This window comes from Terrapene carolina, unplaced genomic scaffold (assembly GCF_002925995.2).
Source record: "Terrapene carolina triunguis isolate 2854851 unplaced genomic scaffold, T_m_triunguis-2.0 Scaffold629, whole genome shotgun sequence".
In the NCBI taxonomy this organism is placed as follows: Eukaryota; Metazoa; Chordata; order Testudines; family Emydidae; genus Terrapene; species Terrapene triunguis.
Genome location: NW_020664980.1, coordinates 13951415 through 13975571, shown reverse-complemented (window position 1 = coordinate 13975571; position 24157 = coordinate 13951415). Strand labels below are relative to the sequence as shown.

Below are 24157 nucleotides of genomic sequence, written 5' to 3'. Positions count from 1 at the left end.
ATCACAATCCTTAGCGGATTTCACCTCGCAGCGTGGCTATTACCTTCCTTTCACAGATGGGGAACTCAGGCACAGAGAGACTATGGGACTTACCCAATGTCACCTGTGGAGGAGCAGGAACTGGAACCCAGGCCTCAAACGTCCTAGGCTAGTCGTGCTCTAACCACTGGAGCATCCTTCCTCTCCACTGGTGAGGGTGCTGGAGATCCGGATTCGATTCACTGCTCTGCCAGTCACTTAGGCCCAGATCCTCATAAGGATTTAGATGCCTAAAGTCAATGGGAGTTGGGAACCTAATTACCTTTGAGGATCTGGGCCTTTGCCGCTCTGTGCCTCAGTTCCCCGCCTGTATAATGGGGATAATCCCAGGGATGTAGTGGGGATACAAATTGTGAGGGGCTCCAATCCGATGGTGATGGGTGGTCAGCTACATAAAATAGATAGCAAAGAGGATGTTCCCGCACTTGTGACTGGACGGGTTAAGGACTACAGTATGGAGACGGTATCAACCAATGTGGCCATGGCTCTATTGCCATTTCTACCAGGTGTATAGCCACCTCGTCCCCTGCTACCTACATCAAGCACAGTGGAATGGCAGGGCATAGCGTAGTATCTCGCCACGCTCGTCGCAGGGAAGTCAGCCCCCTGGCTAAATAGCATCTCGCCTCTTTCATCTGTTTTTTTTAAAGGCATTCTTTAAATATATATCCAAGGCTGAGGGCTAGAATCACCACGCCGGCATTCCTGCCTGTGTCCGTCTGAGCTGGGGGATGGGAGGGGATGGCTTCTCCGCTTTATTCCATTTGGAGTTTTCTGTTCTCGGTAACTAAGGGTTTGGTTTTGTGTATTTCCATTTTTAATAAAGGGAAGCTGGGGCGGCTGGAAAGTGCCAATGCCACAGTCCCGGCGAGTGAAACCCACCCAACGGGCACAGCATGCGGCAGGAATGGTACAATCCTTTCCCGACACGCTGCTCCACCCATCTGCCTCTAGCCAGATCCAATAGGAAGGGCAGGTTCATCATCACTGGCTCAGACTATGCTCAAGTGGTCCCACTGGTCCTGACACTGCCACCAGAGGGCAGCACCAGTCGTGACCATCTCTCTACTGGGGATTGCACTCACACCAGTATGGGCATCTCACAAAGGCCTCCTAAGAGCCAATACGCGGCAGCTGGGCTGTTCCAGTCTCTGGTGCATCTGTCTGTTGAGCACTGTGATTGGGTTTTGATTCCACTGACATTACTGGGAGCCCTTTTTTTCTGCAGAAAAATGCCCACTGGGAAACTTTGAAAGCTGCCCTTATGTCAAGACAATTATGGAATCATAGAATGTCAGGGACCTCAGGAAGTCATCTAGTCCAACCCCCTGCTCAAAGCAGGACCAATCCCCAGACAGATTTTTGCCCCAGATCCCTAAATGGCCCCTTCAAGGATTGAACTCACAACCCTGGGTTTAGCAGGCCAATGCTCAAACCACTGAGCTATCCCTCCCCACCAAAACAAGGAAAGTGACATACCCAAGGTCACACAGCTGGTCAGTGGCAAACAGAACCCAGGTCTGCGGAGTCATAGTCCAATGTACTACCCACTAGACCACACTGCCTGTCCTCAAGACCACACTGCCGGTCCTGCCGTCTTCTATATTTTCTCTCTTGTTACCTACTTTTGTTTTTCATTGCTGGGGGCATCTGGCTCAAACCAGGCCTTTGCTTTACAAGGCTTCAGTTTCTCCAGGCGTTTATTCCCCACCTGAAGCAAAAGGGCCTGATCCTGCATCCAAACATGGATATGAGACCTGACCTCCCAATGAGTTCCTGTAGCAATTCTGATAGCTCACAGGCAGTGACTTACCGTGGTCTCACTTGGAGGAGAAGGAGCCGGGATGGACAAAGTGTTTCAAAAAAAAAAAAAAAAAAACCCCTGTTAAGTTGCTTTAAAATTCCAGCTGTGCTTTTGAAATTGTGGCGTGTTGTGAAAGCGCCAAGGTTGGATACAACGAACCCTGACCTTTCTCAAAGCAGAGCTCCCGTCCTGAATGGAGAACAGCAGCAGACCGGGAGATATTTGGATCTGGTTGGTCTGGCTCGCAGTGTCCTGCACTACCCTCGCTGCTGCCAAAAGATTAGCTAATGGCGCACGCATACAGATAGCATGGCCAAGGTTTTCAGAAGCAGCTAGTGATTTGCGATGCCTCCATTTTTGAGGTTGCTCATCTTGAGGTCCCTCAAAGGAGCTTGATTTTAAGAAGGCAGGTTCTGCACTTTCTGACGATCAGGCATCTCAAGTCAGGAACCCAAACCCAGAGCTCCCCCTAATCACGAGTCCCTTGAAAATCCTAGCCTATATGGACAGATAAAATAAACTGGGGGGGGGGTACTTGCAAATCAGGGTGCAATTGACACATCTGCTTTTGCAATATTTGGCAATTGAGATAATAACCGATCAGGAACAAAATATCAAGAATGATGGGAAATGTGTTAAAATAACAGTTCCCGGGTCTGTAATCCCAGAAGGGTGATGCTAATACTGTAAGAGGGGTTACCACAGGCTTCTAAGTGAGGTTACAGCTAGAATACAAGGGTGGGGGTGTTACTGACAGAGGGTGGCTTTGCAAGCGGCTGCATTTTGAAAGGATGGTTCAAAGGGTGGTTAGAGCCAGAAAAGTGAGACAGTTACAGCCCCGCAAAGGTGATCCTAATTGAACGGGTGCAGATGGAAGTGAAGGAATTGAGGAGATTAAAATAAAGCACCTAATTTTTAAATGAGACCTTGAAATATACGGGAGTGGCTAGCCAAAGGGCAAGTCATGGGGGACCGAGCCATTTGCTTGTAGGTCACCAGTTCTAACAGAGCCCAGGATGGGTAGTGACCACAAGTTATCCTCTGATGGCTGATCAGGAGCTGGGATGAAATGAATTGGACGTACCACACCCGCTACAAGCAGACAGGTGTCCACATCCCAGAAAAAGCCACCGGAGTTGACCAGAGCCAGCATCCTTCCTGGCAGCCTCAGCGAAGGACCCACAGACTCACTAGGCCATGGAGAATGAGGCATCCTTCCTTCCACAAAGGACTGGGGGGTGGGGGTGGGGGGGCGTGTCTGTTCTGTGGCTAAGGGGAAGGTTGCAGTGTCCGGCGAGGGTAACCCAGCACCTGGCACTGAATTCACACACACTTGGACAGAAAAGGAACCGAGAAGCTCCAGCAGCTCTATCAATCAACCGGGCCTTTAATCAGGGAACATGAGATGGCTGCTTCCTGTAAATCACATCTCTCCCCCCATACGCACCCCACACACACACTGCACTTGGAAAGATTCGGGATTTCCATCTGTTGAAACTGTGCGGTAATGACCAAGCTCCAGGCATCCACGCCCCTTAGGATGTCACTGGGCTTTCCCCTAGGGAGACAATTAGGGCGGTTGGGTGTTTTCCTGTGTCTGAATGGGCAGGCCGGCCAGAGGATTGTCCCAGGAGGAGCTGTGGAAATCACTCTACTTGGCTAAGGGGAGATATGATTGTGGTCTATAAAATCATGACTGGTGTAGAGAAAGTAGATAAGGAAGTGTTGTTTACTACTTCTCATAACACAAGAACTAGGGGGTCACCAAATTAAATTAATAGGCAGCAGGTTTAAAACAAATAAAAGGAAGTATTTCTTCACACAACACACAGTCAACCTGTAGAACTCCTTGCCAGAGGATGTTGTGAAGGCCAAGACCATAACAGGGTTCAAAAAAGAACTAGATAAGTTCATGGAGGATAGGTCCATCAATGGCTATTAGCCAGGATGGGCAGGCAGGGCCGCCGAGAGCAGGTTCAGGCCCCGGTGAAAATTTTTTTTCGGGCTCCCCAGCAAGGGCGGACCAGCTAAACAGGGCCGACAAGAGGGGGGAGGAAGCCGGGCCCCAGTAATTTGTACCGGCTCCACCCCCCTCTCGTCAGCCCTGTGGGCAGGAATGGTGTCCCTAGCCTCTGTTTGCCAGAAGCTGGGAATGGGTGACAGGCGATGGATCACTTGATGATTCCCTGTTCTGTTCATTCCCCCTGGGGCACCTGGCATTGGCCACTGTCAGAAGACAGGATACTGGGCTAGATGGACCTTTGGTCTGACCCAGTAGGGCCATTCTTATGTACTTATGGTGGATAACATGTTAGGCCCCCAATTATTACACTTAGCCTGGGTGACACATAGCCTTGCAGAGGGGGTGTGACAGAGCCGTGTGGGGAAGGGGGAAGAAGGCGCTTTGCTTACTTGCTTTCCGCGGCTGGCCAGCAGGGTAAATGAGGACTCGTTTAACCTTCACCACTTTCCATTCTTCGCTGGGGTCAGCTCCGGTGCTAGCCCCAGAATGAAGCAGCTCTGGGGCACACTGGGGGGAGTCTCTTGTAGCTGGGTACCCACCAGCAGATGCCAAGCCATAGCTGTGGAATTTGGGCCCCAGCATGTCTCCATTGGTATTCCTGCTCTCCTGCTGGAGATGCTCTCTCAGTTTTCCTCCTGGCAATTCATTCTTTTCCTCCTGCTCCTTCGGGTTAAAAGGGCAAATGGCTGCAGTTGGCTGGCACCTTTGGTTGCCTTCCATCTCTTTCTCCTGCTGCAGAACCAAACAGCCATAGCCCACTTCTGGGTCCACCTGTAGAGTCTCAAAGCCATAAGAATGCTGGCACCTTTCACTGGACCCGGCACAGCGAGGCTGAGATTGGAGACAAGGCTGCAGTAACGTTGCCTTAAGCATTGTACTCTCTTTCTGCAGTCTCTTTGGGCAGGGTTCAATGCTTTATGGCCTTTCAAGAGTCTTAAGGCTCAGCCTATTGTCCATACTCTGGGGACTCTCTCCTGTATGGGATAATCCCATAGAATAATCCACTGTTGCAGGGGAGAATGTCTGGGTTCCTTGTGGGAGCTGATCTTCACCCTAACCTGAGAGTTTTCCCGTACATTGGGATATGGGTGTTACTGCGAGCAGGTGTGGTTTCTTTTTCCAAAGAGGAACCACATGTTTTTAGCTGTGAAGTCAGAGTCCCCAAAGACCATTTGAATCTTCTTTGTTTTTTGCTGCAGTCCCCAGATCTCCTAGCGGGGGAGAGTGGAAGACTGGACTGAGGAAACATCAGGAGGAGCCTTTTCTGGGGATTTTCCTTTTCCAAAGGTGCATCAGGCAGATGAGGCAGTTTCAAAGACCAGGAACCTGAGCGAACAAAACGGAAAGCATGACAGATGTGAGCATATCGGCAAATATGGGCCTGCTCTGGTCTGAACCAGTGCGGCGATTCCTGTGCTCCTAACACTGCACACTTCATCTAGGGAGAATTGTGTAGAAAAGAAAATAATAATAATCCAGATGATCCCCTCCTATTAAAATAACATAAGAGGGGGGCCTGGGAGAGGCAGTCTCTGCCAGGATCCCCTCACGGAATCCCCCCCCCATCACCTTCCCAGCTCCCAGGCAGCAAAGGCCACGTGGCCCATCGGGAAACCTCCACGATCATATCTTTGAGGAGTGACCTGGCCCATGTGATGTGAGAAAAGGAGAAGGGCTGTGGTGATGTGCTGGAACTCAAAGTGCCCTGGGGGAACAAGGAGACAAGAAAGTTGCATTCTGTAGGGGAGAGAAGAGAAGAGAAAGACCTGATTAATTTATTAGTTACTTAACTGCAGGGTTGCTGGGTGCCTGGATTTCCCACTGCCATGCGAGGAAAGGGTTAATTCCACTCCTCTGCCAGGGCCTGTATTAGTTAACTTATTCATCACATTCATCCCTTGTGGGTTTTTTGAGGATGAGATGACAAAGCCCTGAATCAGGTTCTACTGATGACGCATGACCAGTGATAAATTCCACACATTCTGTGATGGCAGCATTACTGCTTCTCCCTGTCCAGTTACATCCCCAGGCTAACTGCCTCAAGGGGAGTAGAACAGAAAGGAATTCACGGGGCAAAGAGGGAAGGCTGACCTGGGCTCTGCATTGGGCCTGGCTGGAAGCAGGGGAAGAACCTCTATTCCTGTCCGTACCATATGGGGTCCACCCAGCATGGGACGGGGGAGAGGAGATTTCTGTCTGTACCATACAAAATCCATCCAGTGAGGGCACCAGCTAGGACGTGATAATATTTCGAACTGGTCTAGGCCCTCTGGCCATGTTACTGAATCCATAATAGCAAGAGTTGGGGGAGTTCTTTCTAACCCAGTGTCAACCCGGGATTCCTGGCTAGAGCAGAGAGAGATGAGCCATGTTATCTGTCTAAGGAGTTTTTTCTGCCACCTCTCAGTGTCGTGTCTGGGTGCCCATAGCAATAGCAAAGACCCTAGTGGGCTTCATAGAGTCTGTAGCATTGCTCCTTGTTCAGGTTTCCACTCTGTCTGGGTTACAGTTTGGTCCGACTGTTTGTTTCAGGTGGGGGCTGGTGTGGAAGGGGGTGGCGGTGATTTGAGGCTCAGTCTCGCTGTGGTGGGAAGGCTCCTTTGAAGCGGCCCTTCAGGCTGTTTGCATGGTTTGGTGAAATAGCGTCTAACTTGGCTGATGTCTGGTCACGCCAGACCAGGAACAGCAACGGTGCACTCAAGCCCACTCCGACTAGCTAATGACAAAACTCCCATTGACTCCTTTTGGCAGCACCCGGCTAAGCCAGGCTGTGTTGCAATATGGATTGACTAACATGGTTTCAGGGCAAGCATGGACAGGGTCATAGTTGCTTCCCTCTCCTTGCACTGAGCATTAGCATGGGTGCAGAACAGGGTGCACACTAGCACAGTGTGTCTGTTAAAGGAGAAGGGTAACAGCATGTGTGGGGCAGGGTATGGGCTATCATGTGTGTAACAGCAGAGTCCAAATCAGGGGTAATGCCCCTGGAGGGAATCCCTTTTGATCTGTTTAATTACGTAAAATCCAAAAGCCCTGTGCTTATATCACAGCCCCGTGGTACTTAAGTGTCATTCCTTAGTGCACTGCCATTCAGAGACCTCTGCCTAATTGTGATTATGGTAGGTCCTCAGACCCGTACGGTACACACCCAGAACCAAGAGACGGCCCCTGCCCCAAAGACCTTACAATCTAAGTATCTATCCCTATGTCCATTATATGCTGGAGGTCATTTATAGCTTAACTGGGACATGCTGCAAGCCACCTGATGTCTCTTGAGCCACCTGGACCTGCCTCTTGTCATCTGAAGAAGGCTCTATGCCTCTGGTTTAGCTGAAATGTGGGCAAAGAGAAAGTTGCCTAAGCTAACCAAACCATCCTTGACTCAACTGCTCAGTTGGTTGTATGACAACTATCCACAGAGGGTTCCCTTTCAGAATCTCTTTCCTCCCTCACTAGAAGGTTTCATTAATGGACTAGTCATCATGGCAATATGCCGGCATGAAGCACATGAATAATCTATGCCCTCTCATTCAATCCCTTTCCCCCCCCCCCACAAGCTTCCATGAGAACCCGTATCAGTCTGAAAACCTTCATTCAAAGGTGCGTCCCATTTCTGAGCAGAGACTTCAGCATACTTCATGCCTTCACATTTCAATTTTCCCTTTGGGCTGAGCCCAATTTGTACACGGAAATGTAAATTTCCGCAACATTTCCAAACGAAACCTCTTGTTTCACCAGAGGTGTTTCATAAGGAACAAAAACTCTGGTGGGTGGAAAATGGCCTGAAATGAAATTGTGGCCATTTTCCACATGCAAACATTCACCACAAAATTGTGCCCAGTTATGCCTGTTCCCCAGCAAATACTCTTCATGTAGGGGCAGGTTCCGATGTCATTACTGATTATGAGTAGTACCTTACGGTGAGTTGCTCCGCTGATTTCAGCCGGGCTACTGAAGCAGCCAGGAGCCTCTCAACATGGGTAATGCCAGCAGAAGCTAGCCTGAATTGGTAACCTGACTAGGAAAAGAATATTTAACTTGACTTGTCCATGAGCAGAGGAGGCTCTTTCTGCTCCTCTCACTCTCCAAAAACTCCTCTCACTGCTCAAAACCAAGGGAGGCTCCAGCATCACTTCACTCCTTCAAGGACGAGCCGCTGCGCCCATCTGAAACAGACTGTGCTGCCACGCATTGACTGACGGGCACATCTGCGTGGAGCGGATGAATACAAATGGGCCACAACCTTCCTGGAGAACGGCTGCTGTTGCCCGTGCTACACATAGAATTCGCTGGGCCCTCGCTATACGAAGCCCAGTATGGGGCAGAACCCGCTAGGCGGAGCAGGAGGAGGAACTGAGCAAAGCAGGGATCCAGGGGGGCAAATCCCCTAGTTCATTTGCCGTTCAGTGGCATTTACAAGGAACCTGAGACTAGGGATGACCAGATAGCAAGTGTGAAAAATCAGGACGGGGGCGGGAGGATGGTTAATAGGTGCCTATATAAGAAAAAGCCCCAAATATCGGAACTGTCCCTATAAAATCGGGATATCTGGTCACCCTAGCTGAGACAAGGGGCTAGTGTTCGTTTTCAGCTTCTGTGTCAGTCAATGGCCCTCTCAGATATTTAAATGCAGGTCAGTGACTTATCCAAGGAACACAACTAATTAAACTGTAATGGTCCAGATCCAATTTGGGGCTGGGCTGAGCTGCCAGAGAATAGGGTTTTTCATACCTGGATTGTAACTATAGGTTTACATAGCAAATTTCCCTTAACTGCAGGCTGGAAATTCCATCTACATCATAAGATAAGAACGGCCATACTGGGTCAGACCAAAGGTCCATCTAGGCCAGTCTCCTGTCTTCCGACCGTGGTCAATGCCAGGTGCCCCAGAGGGAATGAACAGAACAGATAATCACCAAGTGATCCATCCCCTGTCGCCCATTCCCAGCTTCTGGCAAACAGAGGCTAGGGACACCATCCCTGCCCATCCTGGCTAACAGACATTGATGGACTTATCCTCCATGAACTTACCTAGCTCTTTTTTGAACCCTGTTATAGTCTTGGCCTTCACAACATCCTCTGGCAAAGAGTTCCACAGGTTGACAGTGCGTTGTGTGAAGTAGTACTTCCTTTTATTTGTTTTAAACCTGCTACCTATTAATTTCATTTGGTGGCCCCTTGTTCTTGTATTATGAGAAGGAGTAATAAGACTTCCTTATTTACTTTCTCTATACCATTCATGATTTTATAGACCTCTATCATATCCCCCCTTAGTCGCCTCTTTTCCAAGCTGAAAAGTCCCAGTCTTATTAATCTCTCCTCATATAGAACCGTTCTATACCCCTAATCATTTTTGTTGCCCTTTTCGGAACCTTTTTCAATTCCAATATATCTTTTTTGAGATGGGGTGAAGAGGCACCGAGCACCCTCCACATCTAGTCAGCACTTGGCCGGAGCGGGGCCCTAGGAGAACAGACTTTGGCTTCGGTAAGAAAAGTTCAAGTTTTAAACTTGTGCCAAGGGGGCGGGGAAACAATCTTCCTCTCCATGGTCTATTTCTCTTCCGACTCCACTGCATCGGACCCTGAGCAAACTCCGCCCCCCACCCACCCCCTCCGGCCACCCCCGCAAAAGGGAAAACTCAAGTGAACGTTCCGCCTCCTACACAAACATTTTTGGCAGGCGCTGGCGGCGTTCGTGCTGCCAATCCCGGCGAGAGGGGCCTGACGAGAGCCTCCCGTATGACAGCCCCATCTGTTGCCAGCACAGCTCGACGTGCCCAAGCCACCCCCAGCCTCACGGGGCCCTCCAACCTTCCAGGAGGGAGGCTGGCGTGGGCCATGTTCATGAGTCAGGATGTTTTGGGGGAGGCTGGAGTGGCTGGCTGGTGATGGACAAGGCTTCGAGGGGTCCATACATTGCTCCTAAAAGTGCCCAGGATGTATCCAGGAGCTAAGGGGCACATCTGCAAAGCGCTTGGTGAGTGTCATCAGTCTCGCTCTCGTGACACCCCTGGAACGGCCAGTAGATGACAGGGATGGCATGAAGTGTTCAGGGCTGGATAGCCCCCACAGCAAGTCCCTCCTGCAGAGGGCACAGGAATTGGCGGACGTATGTTGGCACTGCCAGAATTGCCTACCCCTTGGTCCGTCAGGAGCAGCTGAGTTTGGCTGCCAGCTTGTAGGGCTGGCAGGTCCCCCAAGAGCCCTCAGAACTCAGGGCACCCACCTCTGCATTAACTCTGTGCCTCCACAATACCTCCTGTGTCCCTCCTCCCTCTCCTGGTTGCAAAGTGGAGCCATGCTGCCTTGATTTCCTTTGCTCCCCAAGTTCCAAACAGCAGCTGCGCCAGGGGCCAGGAGAGGTTGATTTTGGGGAGACTGGAATGGTTGGCTGGTGATGAACAAGGCCGTGAGGGGTCTGGCTCTCACACTGGGCGTGAGATTATCCGGGTCAAGACAGGGTCCAGTGCCTATATTGCTCCTAAAAGAGCCCGCCATTATGTCCAGCAGCTAAGGGGCGCATCTTCCCCGCTTGTGGCCCTCCGCAGGCTGGGTCCCATAAACCAGCTACAGGGATGCACCGTCCATCTGCTGGAGCCTATTGGATTTAGCACCTTTCATCCAAGGATCTCCAACCTCTTTGCAAACGAGAAGCATTACTAGGTCGCAGGGAAGTTGGGACTATTGTCCTTTTTGTATTGCAAATGTGTCAGATGAAGTGCAGAGAGAGAACAGAAGGGTAAGGCCTAGACCCCAGAGCCAGGCATCTGGGTCCCCGTTCTGCCTTCCTATTAAGTCTACTTTCTGTGCCTCATTTTCTGCACCTGTAAAACAAGGAGAATGATACCGCCCTGTCATCCTCAGCAGGGCCTTGTGCAACCGGATTCAGTCCCGCTAGGATACCACGCTGAGATCCTCACAGGGAAGGTGCTGTACAAGAACAAAGTGGTATTAAGTTACTCGCCCAAGGTCATGCTGCAAGCCAGTGGAAGGGACCCAGGAGCCCAGGCTCCAAGTCCCCAGCTCGAATCACAAGGTCAGACCCTCCCTTTCTAAAATAGCCCAGCAGCTATCAATGCGGGAATCCTCACCCTTCCGTCTGCGCCAGCAGCAGCGCGCCCCGTGCTGTGGAACTCCAATAGTCCGGTCGGAGCACCTCTCTCGCTCACAAATCCCAAGCTGTGGGAATCTCGGAGGCCAGTCCAGGCTGGAGTTCAGGGCGAGAGAATTGCTCCCTCCCACACCCACTTACATTGGGGTGAAGACCGGCCGCTCCACAATGGAACCGACATGCCAAGCGGGAGCCGTCAATGAGAGGGGGCGTCCCGGCAGGACTCCCGGCGCAAGGGCTGCGGGGCCTGTTTGATGCAAACAGGAGACTTTGTTACTGGGTTCCACGAAAGGCTGTCAGCAAAAGGAGAGAAGAGCAAAGTGGCCAGGTTGCTTCCTCTCCTCCCCGCACCTCCCTGGGGCGAGTCCCAGGTCGGATACACCAACGAACCATGGGTGAGGCAATGGCTCAAGCAAAAGATCCTGGCAAACCAGAGGGTCTTAGATTCTAATTCCAGCTGGGTCACTGGCGCATTCTGTGCCTTTGGCCAAGTCGTTGATTTCCTCTGGCCACAGTCCGCACAGGCCAGCTAGAAAATGAGCAAGAACCTCCTGGGAAGGCAAAGGCAGCCCCGGAGCTGAACAGCTGGCTAGACCAAAGGAAAGTGCATTACCTCACTAGGAGCTAGAAGGGGGCAATGCTGGCCCAGAAATGGGGACAGTGTTCCTTTAAGCGGACCAGCTGATCTCCCCAGATGCCATTCCGGGTATAGCTGTAACTGAGTGCAGCTTGGGGGGGAGCCAGCGCTGACAGTGCACCCCTGTGCCCAGGCGCCCTCCATCTGTTGCGAGCTCAGATCGGATGCCCACCTCTCCCTGTGTTCCCGGGGACCCGGCCAAGACGGGTTGAAATGCTGCTGGCTGTGGTGGGGCATTGCAAATAGTGTGTGCTGGACAGCCGGCCAAACCTTCCTCCTCGGGATAAACCTGCCCTGTCCTTGGCGTTCTCCTTGTCCCCCTAATGCCTCCTAGCCCACAATGAGAATGGGCCGGCTGTGATCCACTGAGAGCGTGGGGCCGAGGGGACTAGCTAAAGGCCCTCAGCAGGGGAGACAAGACATTCCCAGTCAGGGGATACTGAGACAGCTCCCTCCCTAGTGGGAGACTGGCCAGTTCCCTCCCTGTAGGATGTCGTCTCTGGGACAGCCCTCTCCCAGCAGGGGACGGGGGTGTCTGTAGGAAAGCCCCTGCCGGCATGGGACAGGGGGATGGTGTCTGGGACAGCCCATCCCAGCATGGGACATGCCTGGGGGCATCTCTAGGAAAGCCCCTGGCAGTGTGGGATGGGGAAAGGGTGTCTCTAGGATACTCCGTTCCAGCATGGGACAGGGGGATTCTTACCTGCCCTCAGGCAGAGGCTGTGGGACCTGCCTGGCCTGTGGCGATTTTATTCTTTCTCCCTGGCTTGCTGTAGCCCCAGTGAAGGGGCAGGGCCAGGGCCCGGCTGGCCTTGGAAGCCTGCCTGAAATCCTGATGTCAGCGCTCTGCCCTCTGCAGTGTTTGATGCAATATGAAAAACAACAAGAGTCTCCCGTGGCTGATTTACTACCTTGGAGGAAACCAGGATGGAAAAAACAATATTCCAGAGCGCCTGTCCTCAGCGCGCTCCTCGCAGTCAGGGACCCCGCGACCTCCCCCTTCCTGAGGGTGCGGGGGCGCCGGTGCTCACTGGGCAAACCACCACCACCTGGGAAAACCCCTGTCCCTGCCTTGCACCAGCTGAGACGTGGTAGCATGGGGGTTGGGGGTGGGGGATCAGGAGAAGAGCAAGTGGCTGGAGCGGGGCTGTTTGGCGGGTGTCTCGTTGGCACCGCGCTGCCGTCTTTTCAATTACCTTTGCGCCGGAACGAAGCTGAGGAGACGCTGCAAAAATTGGGGCGGAGGGGAGAATAGTGGCGGGTGGGAGGGGTATCCGTTTAAACCCCTTCGCCCACTGCTTCACTGCAGGAGCTTCCAGGCCTGTGGGCTCCACCCCAGGCCCAGCTTGCCGTGATCCTCCCCCGCCTCAGGACCCCGTGGGATGCAGTTAGTTGAGTGAAAGGAGAAAGAGGATCCTCAACGAAGCGCCAAGGCCTCTTGGAGCCTGACTGCAGCTACTCCCCGCAGCCCAGGGGCTATTGCCGCTGCTGGCCCCTGATGGTTGTGGGGTCATGAGTCTCCTGAGCGCTCAGCTAGGGGCACGAAGCCAGTGGCTTCCTGGCACTGGCTGACCCATGGTAGCTCCCTCTGCTGACCCGAGCACTTGGCCTAGAGGTGATTGAGAAAAGGCTGATGGGGGCGGGAGGGTAGGAGTGACACTGGGAGGGTGGGGGGTGCCCCATGCACAGGTTCCCCTCCTGGTGCGAGAGCTGCCCTCGTGTTCTCCCTGGGCACTTTGTGCAGCTGTGCCCTGCAGGGGGAAGAGGGCGGCTAGTTTGTATTTTGTGACCAAAGGATCCTTCCTCCCATGAGCCCCAGAGGGCCCTCACATGCGTATGGGCCACTCTGACGAAATAGCATCCCAAACCCACCACCCTCGCAGGGTCCCAGAGCCCGGCTCCAGGCCAAGCCCGAACGTCTACACAACGATTTTTCAGCCCCGGAGCCCCAGTCAGCTGACCTGGGCCAGCCACGGGGCTTTTACTTTTGTGGAGCTGCGCCCTGAGTGCTCTCGCTTAGCCTCTCCGAACTAAAGTGGAGTTTAAATCACGCATCACCGTGTGCTGGTCTTCTGCCCAGGAGGGAATTTCACTCCTAAAGCCCAACCCAGATTGTGCTGGCACTGTACAGACACATAGCGAGAGAGTCCCTGCCCTGGAGAGCTTCCAGTCTAAGGAAACAAGACAGACAAAGGGGCAGAGTGGAAACAAAGGCACAAAGAAGCTAAGTGACTTGCCCTGGATCCCGCAGCAGGTCAGCGGCAGAGCTGGGACTAGAACTCACGTCCTACTGTTATAAAAACAATAATAGGTACATTGTGTGTGTTTATGACTGAGATGGGCTCAAATCAGGGTACCCCACTCCCAAACACTGGGGAAGTTCAGCTCTGAAGCCAAATCCTGTGACTCGAGCCGACCTCTATTTTGAGCCAAAGCAGAAGGCCGGATCTGGGCACCAATGAAATATGCGGAAGTTTGGACTCTGTTCAGGATCTGAACTTTGTGACTCAACATATATCTGATACAGAGGGAGCAATGGGAGTTTTGCAACATACAGCCTTGCAAAATGTATCAGCCCAGGCACCTGCCCTTAGCCGGATGATTTACGAGAAAGAAAACCTCATATTTTACACACCTGTCCAAAAAAAAAAATTACTCAGCCTGAGTGAGAAGGATTTTGCAAGGCTGTGTATGTACAGACATTTGCAAATGCCATATACAGCCGATCCTCCTCCCTCCCTTTGCTCACCCACACACTCAACCTTCTCGGCAAAGATTTAGCAGATGCTGTACGGAGGTCTGACGTTACTAAGACTTCAGGACATTTATAAAATATACATCTGAATGTATGCTAGCATCTGAGGAAGAATCATAAATAACAAAAGCCAAACCACGTGTCAAATAAAGGAGCAAAGTGCGTTTTGTGAGGCGGTATCCCACTTTGTTTTTTTAACGTATGTTCCCAATAAAACGGGCAATATTCAGCAACTTGCAACGGGTTTCCCAATCAGCAGTGCGAATTGGCAAGGTTCTGCTCTGTCGTTAAAAGCCGCACTGCAGCTGGAAATCAGTCCCTCTTTTGGCCATATTATAACCACTGTGCTCTATTTCACAGCTGCAACATGGTCGATATGAAATATGACCTGTAAACGATGCAAAACACCAAGATAACTTGAAAAGCCGACTTAAACAAGACTGCAGTATGCAAACTACGTAAGCGATGATTGGCAATAGACCTGAGCAAAATTTTTCGCCTGAAACATTTTTTGGCACAAAATGCAGACACTGAAATGTCACATGAATTCATGTTGATTTTGTCGAATTGTTCATTTAGGGGGGAAAAAAACTTCTGAAAAAAATCAAAATGTTTTGCTGATATTTTGGAAATGAAACATTCTGATTTTTTTTGGTTCAAAACAACTTTTCATGTTGAAATTTCCATTAATTTTCTTTTAATATTCAAAACCATTAAAAATTGCCAAAATGAAACATTGCTTTTCGAGTTCAAAAAAGACGTCTTGTTTGACCAGAAAGTTTTTTTCCGACTTTTCAATTTGCCAAAAATTTTCACTTTTGATCCAACCTGAAATAGTTCCCCTCCCCCCCCCCAAACTTTTTGAAATGGCCAACAAACCGAAAAATCCATTGTTCACCCCACTGTAATTGACAGTTCCTTATGAGGTCACAATCCCACCACCCAATCGCTGTAGAAAACTGTCTCAATATTACCTCCCCCACCTTGTCTCTCTTGAAATCAAACGGTAAGCTTCAAAAATAGCTAGTTTTTTCTATTTGATCAGTATTATTTGCACTATAGCAGCTCCTGGTGACCCCAACTGAGATCAGAGCCCCATTGTGCTAGGCACAGTACCGACACATGGTAAGGGACAGTCCCTTCCCGGAAAAACTTACACTCTAAATAGTCAAGGAGGGAGAAAGGATTCCTATCCCCATTTAGCAGCAGAGACAGGAGTTGAATCTAGATCTTCGGAGGCCCAATGCCTCTGTTTAGCCTATTGCCCTAGAATCTTACCAAGAAAAAATTGCATGAGGACAACGTTATGCCTCACTTTAAACGTGTAACTAGAACCTGGCCTTCCAATGGAAGCTGGTACAGGTTGCTGTCTTTGTTAGGGACCTCCTGGCCTTCCCTTCCCTTCCTACCCTGAGCCTCCCTAGAGAGCAGCCTGCATCACACTGGCTCCTTACCGCCTCGCTGTGGCATCACTTTGCCCTCTCCCTATCCTGGACCTCTATCCTGTGACAAGATTGGGGCCCAGTAAAGCTCTAGCAAGACAACTGGTTTTCCTCATCCATGCCAGGTACTTTGACCCTGCATGGCTGGATGGAAGCACTCAGGGCCATGTTCCAAGGGAAGTCGAAACAAGAGCCCCTGGAGCAGGTGTCTCCAAAGCACCTGCACATGCTCGCAGAACAATTGCACTCCTGGTGGAGCAGATAACCAGCTGTCAGGTCCCTGAGAGCACACCCTCCTCCCGATCCTGCCAAACCATTACCGAGAGCCAGGTGTTTCCACGGCACCTTGAGAGATGCTTCATGGGTATCTTGCTCCTTGAGGCCAGCACTCCCTTTCCTGGACAAGCAAGGGGTCACCCATCAACCAGGGCCTGCTGCTGCTGCAAGATTCTGAGTCCCTTCATCTCTCATTGATGTCACTTCCTCAGTCCTTACTCAAGCAAACTTCCTTTGAAGTCAATGACCCAAACCCAGAGAGGCAGGAGCAGAGCTCTGCCAGCTCTTCTTGAAATTGCTGGGAGTTTCATAGAATATGAGGGTTGGAAGGGACCTCAGGAGATCATCTAGTCCAACCCCCTGCTCAAAGCAGGACCAATCCCCAACTAAATCCCCAAATGGCCCCCTCAAGGATTGAACTGTGCTGGGAAACAATGAGTGAGTAAAAACCTCAGCATTTGGCCCATTGACTTTCCTGGGGCCTAAGGGATACTAGAGAGGTGAGATTAGATAGGTGCACAGACAGGCTTGGTTCCTCAGTGAGAAGACAGGGAGTTACTCTGAATTTGTAGCGTGTCCCTGAGCTCCGAATCTGGCCCATAGCGAGGTTGCTCTGTGAACCCTCTGATGATACTACAGCATGGTCCCACCATATCTCGAGAAATGGAAATTACATTTTTTTCCAGTATGGGAAATCAGTCAAGCTTCATTTCATCCCAGTTCCATCTCAGGCACTAACTGTTCTGGGCAGCTTCATTCCGCTAGCCTTGAAACGGGGAAACTAGTTTGAACATATCCCATTTTGTGAGCAATACAGACGCGATGATGCGATCTGGCCTGGTCATTGTAATAAGTGACTCTGGTGGTTTCCCACTGCTCTCCCCAGCACAGTCATATCCTGAGCAGCCGTGAGACATTTCCACTGCCAGAGGGGTAGCACGACAACCCGAGCACGCCCACCGTGGTAGCTGGACTGTGCAACTAACGGTAGCACAGTCTCCCTGTGAGACAGGTCTGCTTTGAAAGCAAGATCTAATCTAATACTATTGCATTTCAAAGCCAATGCGAGGGATTTCAAATCAATTCATTGCGTTCGGTGACAGATGCGGGGGCTGTGGTGGTAATGACTGGTATGAAATATTTTCACCTTCAAAGGGAAGTTCCAGAAACGCCTGGACATGTTTGTAACAGGGAGAGAACTCTGCAGAAGGCAGTTTTACTGTCTGTCCAGTCGGGTCTGGAATCTGAAAGCTCGGTAGCAAGGGGTGTGTGAATATTTGTGTATGTGTGTCAGTCTGGATCCAGTTCTCGCAAAATGCCTGTGCAGTAGAAAGAAACACACTGAGGGCATAGTCAAGCCAGTCCAAACAGCCCCCAGGCTGTCGGTTCACTCCTGGATTTTCTGTTTTCTTTATCATCCTCCTTTCCTGCTCTCTTTAACCCCTTCCGTGCAGGACACTCTGTTGGCGGACCAGCTCTGTGAATGACACCCCTTATGTACTCCAGCTCCACTAGATGTTCTGTGGTCCCAGAAGGGCATTAGCAAGGGCTGAGCCTCAAAACTTTCTTTGTGCTTATCTGCACCTACGGAGGTGCCTTTCTCCCCTGCACCAGCTCCAGGGAGCCTCATCAGACTCTGCATCCCACTTGCCCGCCCCCAGTCTAAGTCTTGCTTTCACTGCATACCTATTTCTTTCCCATCTCCCCCACTCCCTGCTCCTGCTTCCCGCCTTGCTTTTTAGATGAGTTTCCCACACCTTTACCAGCTCCTCTGTTGGGCCCCAATACAGCGCCCTCTGCTGGCCATCTGAGATTTCCCACTCCGCAGCTTCTTGCCGAAGGTGGACTGGATGGAAGTAGCAGGGAAGTGGTGTCCTGAGCTGAATGCCAACAGGGGGGCATGTGGGTGACACCTGCAGATGCAATCCCTCACCTGTTCACTTCCATCACTTGCATTTGGAAGTGTTTTTGGAGGAGGAGTGGGGCAGCCCTACCTCTGTATCCTATGCTCCGTCCCTACAACACAGAACCAGATGGTTATTTTTATAGGGCCAAGCCCTGAAGCTCTTACTCAGGAAAAATCTCCCATTGGACCAGATCCTGAAAGTGCGCTGAGCACCTGCCAATCCCACTGACGCCAAGGGGTGCTGTGTCTGCGGAAGCAGCTCAGGATTCGGAGAAGGAAGAAAGGAGGATTTCTGCTCCCCGGGAAGTGATGGGAGCCCCACGGCTTCAGCCGTTTAAACCGAGACTGGACCAAGCAGTGGCGAACTCCGTGCGGGGAAGAGCCCTGCACTGGCAAGGGGGGGGGGGGGGGACTGGGTAGCCCAATGGTCTTTGCCCATCTCTCCTGTGGCATCCGCAAGGAGCGGAGCCATCTCCCCTTGAAGGCAGCCTGTGATAGGCCAGTGATGTGACAGGAGGACAGGACTCTCCCATCGTGTTGCAGTAGCAATTCTACCACATGGTATTTCTCATCCTCTCATTTCATCTCATTCCCGTTCCTCCTTCCCTCGCCTTCTGCCTTCGTCCCCCCACCACTCCAGAGAGACATGACGCCTCCTGGCAGCCTGGCTGCACACAGGGACAGCTCACATATTCTACTGGATTCTGAAGTGGGAGCAAGGGCCTTTCGCGGTTGGGATAGATATCGACCCCTTCACACATCCAGGATCTGGCGGAGGGGGAGAGGAGCCACAGATAATCCATCGGCCGCATTTACTTCACCCCTTCCCTCCTTGGGTGGGAGGGCGTCCGTATCTGGAGCGACTGGCAGCTGGGAGCATTTTTTACAGTGACAAAGACCAATAAGTGTGCCCAACAGGACAGCTTGGCCTCTCTACCGGCTCCCCTTCTGCCTAGTCACAGAATTGACCATGTACCCCACAGGAAAAAGAAAGGGGAGCCGGTAGGGAGAAGGGGATCAGCTCACCCTCTCCCGCCTGCACACAGGGTCAGTTTTATTTCTCCGGTGGCCTCAGACAGCGGAATCCAGAGTCCTTCTGCCCAGAGCTACATTGATTGGCTCCTCCTAGACCATCTGATATCGCTCTCCCTTATTGCCCAGCCCCTGGGTAATGAAAGGGATATTGTTCGGGGCAGGAGGGGGCTCACGCATCCTTCCCTGCAATAGGTAGGAGGAAACTCCTTGCAGTTACACATCCTTAGAGCTAAGCCCTTGAGCACATGAACGCTACCAAAAGCAAGACCTGGCCAGCATCCCTCAGCCCAGCTAGGACAGTCCTGCTCCACGGACAGCGTTTACAACTCACAGCCAGCTGCTGTGCCAGGGAGGAACGGGCAGTTGCACTTTGAGGGGCAGGAGGGAATGCCGCCCTTGCCTCAGTCTGCAACCTGAACTCCATGGAGTAGCTCCAGCTGGGAGCTATTCTATAGATGGAAGAAGAAGTTCCCGCAGTATCATTATTACTCGGATATCGCACTGTGCTTTCTCTTTCCCTTTCCCTCTGCCCGGCTTTCTTCCGCTCTTTCTCCCTGTCCTACTTTCCTTCTTCAGCAGGAAAACACCAAACATCTGATCGCCATGTGGTTTCCTCACCCGCTGTCTGCTCATCCAGAGCCAACCCCCAACCTCGTGTATTCGCCATCTCTCCAGCCCCTACCCTACTCACTTACCTGCTTCTGGAGAGCGAGGGCCCCAAGGCAGGGTGGGCACTGCCAGGCTGAGAATCTTCCTTCCCCGGCCACTTCAGCCTGCATCTCACAGAGCAACTGGGTCTCCTCTGTCTCCCTCGGCAGCCTGAGCAGGAACGGAGGAGGGCAGGGTGAAAAGGGGGGGAGAGGGGAGGGGGGAGGGAGGGGGGAAAGGAAACTTTAATAGCACAGAGCCCCTTTTGTTTCCAGCATATGGTATATTTCGGACATACTGAAGGCATTAGCCACCTATATGAAAGCGCTTACACTGGAATATAAATGCAGCCCGTATCCAGCTCTCCGGGAAAGCATTCCATCAGGGATCTGGAGGCTGGCAAAATCTAAACAGAAAAGGAAAAACGGGCAACTTCCAAAGCCCTCAAGGTTTCTCTTTCACCTGGACAGTGCTGCACACAGTTCTTCCGAGCTCTCTGCGGCTGTTCCCCGCTGAGCCAAATGATTGATGACTTTTAGCAGCGACGTCACCCCCGAAGAGCAAGAGATCTGGAGAATTCCAAAGCAAAAGGGCCCCTGTCACAGACAGTGACCGCTGAATTACAGGGAGAGGTTGGAGTTTGGTTGTCCCATTGGGGCACTTGTAGAGTGAGCCAAACCCAAAGACTGCAGGCAAAGCGTGACAGGTGGTAGTAGTGGAGCTGTGGTGGGACCAGGGGGACTATGCAGTGTTGGTGCCAAAGGAAAGGAAGTTTCCCTGTTACACCCATTGTGTCTCAAAAGCCCTGTTGGACTCTCCAGAGGCCGTGTCAAACGACTTGCAGCTTTCAACAGCTCTAGTCACTCAACTGGTCCAGTAGGGAGGGGAGGAGGCAGAAGGGTGGATGACATATCTGCTGCTGGCCTAAAGCAATGTATAGACAGGTCTGGAGTCATGGACCAAGTGGCAAAACCTTCCACGCTGCCCTCTCTTGCTCAGCAGGCTGTAGGGGAATTTGCCTGCACCTGCCTCTTCTTCACTAGGGCTGTCCTTTAGGAGCTCATCATAGAGAAGGCTGGTTTTGTGGCTGAGACAGGGGCCTGGGACTCAGGAGACCCAGCTTCAAGTCCCTGCTCTGCCACCGACTTCAAGTGTGACCTTGGGCAAGTCACTTCATCTCTTTGCACCTCAGTCCCCTTTGGTACAATGGGATAATACTTTCTCTCCCTCTGTGTCTGTGATCAATTGCAGCTGTGAGCTATTTGAGGCAGGGGACATCTCTTGCTTTGTATTCTTACAGTGGCCTCATTTGGAGACTCTAGGTGCTACCATGATACAACCAATAATAATTAAAATAAATAATCATAATCATAATAATCATCTGTTTCTACAATAACCACTGGAGATGTCAAAGGGGGCTGGGAGGAGTTCATTCATTCTGCAGTGTCAGGGATGTCTACACTACACCCTAAACCCAGGCTCTGACTCAGGTTTGAGCCCTGGCCCCTCTTCTGTCCACACACAAATCAGGCCGACTTAAGTCAGCAAGCACTCAGGACATGGGACTTAGGGCCCTGGTAGAGAGTGGATCAGAGCCCGAGTCCCACTGAGACTTGGGTCCAAGCTCTGGCATTTTGCAGTGTGGCTGCAGGTCAAGCCGCAGACCTGATTCAGAAGGTCTGCGCACCCTGAAGTCTTTAAACCATGATTTGAGGACTTCAATGGCTCAGACACAGGTTTGATACAGGAGTGGATGGGTGAGATTCTGTAGCCTGCGTTGTGCAGGAGGTCAGACTAGATCAGGGGTCGGCAACCTTTCAGAAGTGGTGTGCCGAGTCTTCATTTATTCACTCTAATTTAAGGTTTTGCGTGCCAGTAATACATTTTAACATTTTTAGAAGGTCTCTTTCTATAAGTCTATAATATATAACTAAACTATTGTTGTATGTAAAGTAAATAAGGTTTTTAAAATGTTTAAGAAGCTTCATTTAAAATTAAATTAACATGCAGAGCCCCCCGGACTGGTGGCCAGGACCTGGGCAGTGTGAGTGCCACTGAAAATCAGCTCGCGTGCCACCTTCGGCATGCGTGCCATAGGTTGCCTACCCCTGGACTAGATGAATATAATGGTCCCTTCTGACTTTAAAGTCTATGATTCTATGATAGTGCAGCATGTGAGACCTGGGTCCCACCATTGTGAGCCCAGGTTTAGAATGCAGTGTGGACACATTCTGGCCTAGTCACGGGAGGGGAAGAGTGAGCAGTTCGGAGGAATAGGCTGTTTGCACACAAATAGCTTGCTAATCAGCAGGCAAGGAGCAGAGAGATAGCACAGCCCAGGGCAATGGGAAACACACACTGCCTGATTTGGTTGTTTGCCTCTCTGTGGTGCGCTAACACAGTGGGGGCTGACGAGCAATGTAGGGTTCAAATGTGACCCATAGAATCATGCAAAGCAACACCCGGGAACCTTCCCCTTCAGCCCAGAGGAGTGCCCAGCGCAGAGGCCAGAGGTTCCAATAGGAAACGCCCCATCTCACTCCAAGCAGCAGGTGCAGGCAGTGCAGACTGGTGGTGCCGGAACGCCATGCTCCATGAACCAGTGCATGCTGGGATCTGGCAGAAAAACACGGATGGCTGCAATCTGCCCCAGTCCATACAAACGAGGTGCACGCCCTGGGCTTCTGGCAAATGGCCAGCGTGGCCCTTGGATAGACAAACCTGGATATGACCATGCCAATGTCAGCTCAAGGCTTCCATCCCGTCTCCCTGGCTGCCAAACCAACACCTAGCCAAAGGGGCATGAAACCGATCCAGTTTCCACAGGCAGCGCAGCAGGGCTCCCCTCTGCGCCAGAGTCCGAAACAGGGCGTCTCTCCCCCAGCATTCGTACCTGTGGCCAGGGCCGGGGGAAAGGCATTGAAATGAGAACGTCCTGATGAGCTCTGCGACTGGACTCAGGTGAAAAAGCATGTCGTCCCTGCTCCAGGACGGCAGCAAACTTCCAAACCCCAATACATCAGCAGGGCAAGCAACGGCCACAAGCCACGCACGCTGGGCAGGCTGCGTGGTTAATCGGTACTTTGTCCAGCCGTGAGCCCGTCACACTCCAATTTGAAATAAAGAAAAGCAGCCAGTAAAAAGCCTTTATAGCTCTTCAGAACTCATAAACCTGCAGGGCTCTAGCAAGGGGCCACTTGATTGGGGGCAGCCAGGAAAATTGATTGCAGATTTTGGTAAGTTAAACATTACAGCATTGCGAGCCCCGAGGCCTGGTTTGCTGAGCGGACCCCCAGTGGCAGAAATTAAACAAGGGAAGCTTTATGGGTACGGGGGGGGGAGGGACTCTCTTGTTTTCCCTCCTCCCACACCCCATTCTCATTTTCTCCCTTGGCTAAGGTACAGCAGACTTGTGAGGGGGGCTTAGAGAATATATGCAGTGCGCAGAACATCTCTGGCAAAGCAGATCCTATAGGAGGACAACCACTCTGTTTGCCATCTAACCCTATTAGAACTCCTCAGGTGGTGTGCCCCGAAGGGACACTCCCCCACACAACAGGAGATACACAACATCACACAGACAGATCATGGTTTTGGAAGCTGCCTGCGTCACCTTTGTCTTCTGTGATTTCCTCAGCAGCCTCTAACTTTTTCCATTGGGTTGTATCCCTTAAAGAGACCAGATGCTCTGGTTTCATTGGGACCATCCTGGTGTTTCCAGCTGATAGCTTGGTGGCCTAAGGACCGTTTCATTTCATCAGTCAAAGCGCTTGGGCGTTTGTGTGTTTTTGAAGAGCTACCGAATGTTTGTCACAACACCCATTGTTCAAGGCCAAAGTTTGGCCGGGCAACAACGTTGCAATGTGAGCCCAAGGGGGCAATGACCCAGCCTCCTCAGTGTAAAACCCCTGCAGGGGTCAAGAATCAGGGCTGAAGGGGGGAGAGCCATACAGAGGAGGGAATTGAGGACACCGAAGTGCAGGGGGAAGAGTCTGAGCTCAGGCACCACTTTGCTGTTCCAAGTGGCACTTTCCTGACCCAGGTGGGGCAGCCAGACTACAGAGCATTCTGGTATTCTGTGACCCTAAGAAACATTGCCACAAAAATGCTCTGGTTTTGGATTATGAAAGTAGGGTCACTTGAGCACCCCAGATCTTCATTCTCATCCAGCAGGTCTCTTTCCTCTCCCATAACCCCCAATCCCAGTGGTTCTCAAACCACGGTCCATAGAGCGATTCCAGATGGAGCTGCGTGTGTCCGCCACAATGGGGAGACATCTGTCAGTCTTCAAGCAGCTTCCTGCCAGTGGTATCCTAGCCCTGAACTCTTAGGCTTCCCACAACGCAGCTGGATTAATGTCCCAGCCCCGACCCTACATGGCTACTTCATGCCTTTCTTTGCCAAGCGTTTCTTTGGTGTGAAATTAACCAATGAGTAGGCCTGCTCACAAATTTTCCATCTAAACTTTTTTTTTTTTTT

The 24157-nt window shown here is 51.5% G+C and overlaps 1 protein-coding gene across 1 annotated transcript in view; it reads right to left on the bottom strand.

Moving 5' to 3' along the window:
* Window positions 1–20119, bottom strand: part of SYNPO (synaptopodin) — a 58118-nt gene extending 37999 nt beyond the window's left edge. The window contains exons 1-3 of the mRNA XM_024217050.2: window positions 20011–20119; window positions 19726–19849; window positions 4256–5192 (exon numbers count right to left, since the gene is read on the bottom strand). Coding sequence (XP_024072818.1) covers window positions 4256–4739 — 484 coding nt within the window. The 5' untranslated portion in view covers window positions 4740–5192; window positions 19726–19849; window positions 20011–20119. The remainder of the gene's footprint in view (window positions 1–4255; window positions 5193–19725; window positions 19850–20010) is intronic.
* Window positions 20120–24157: the final 4038 nt, after the last annotated feature.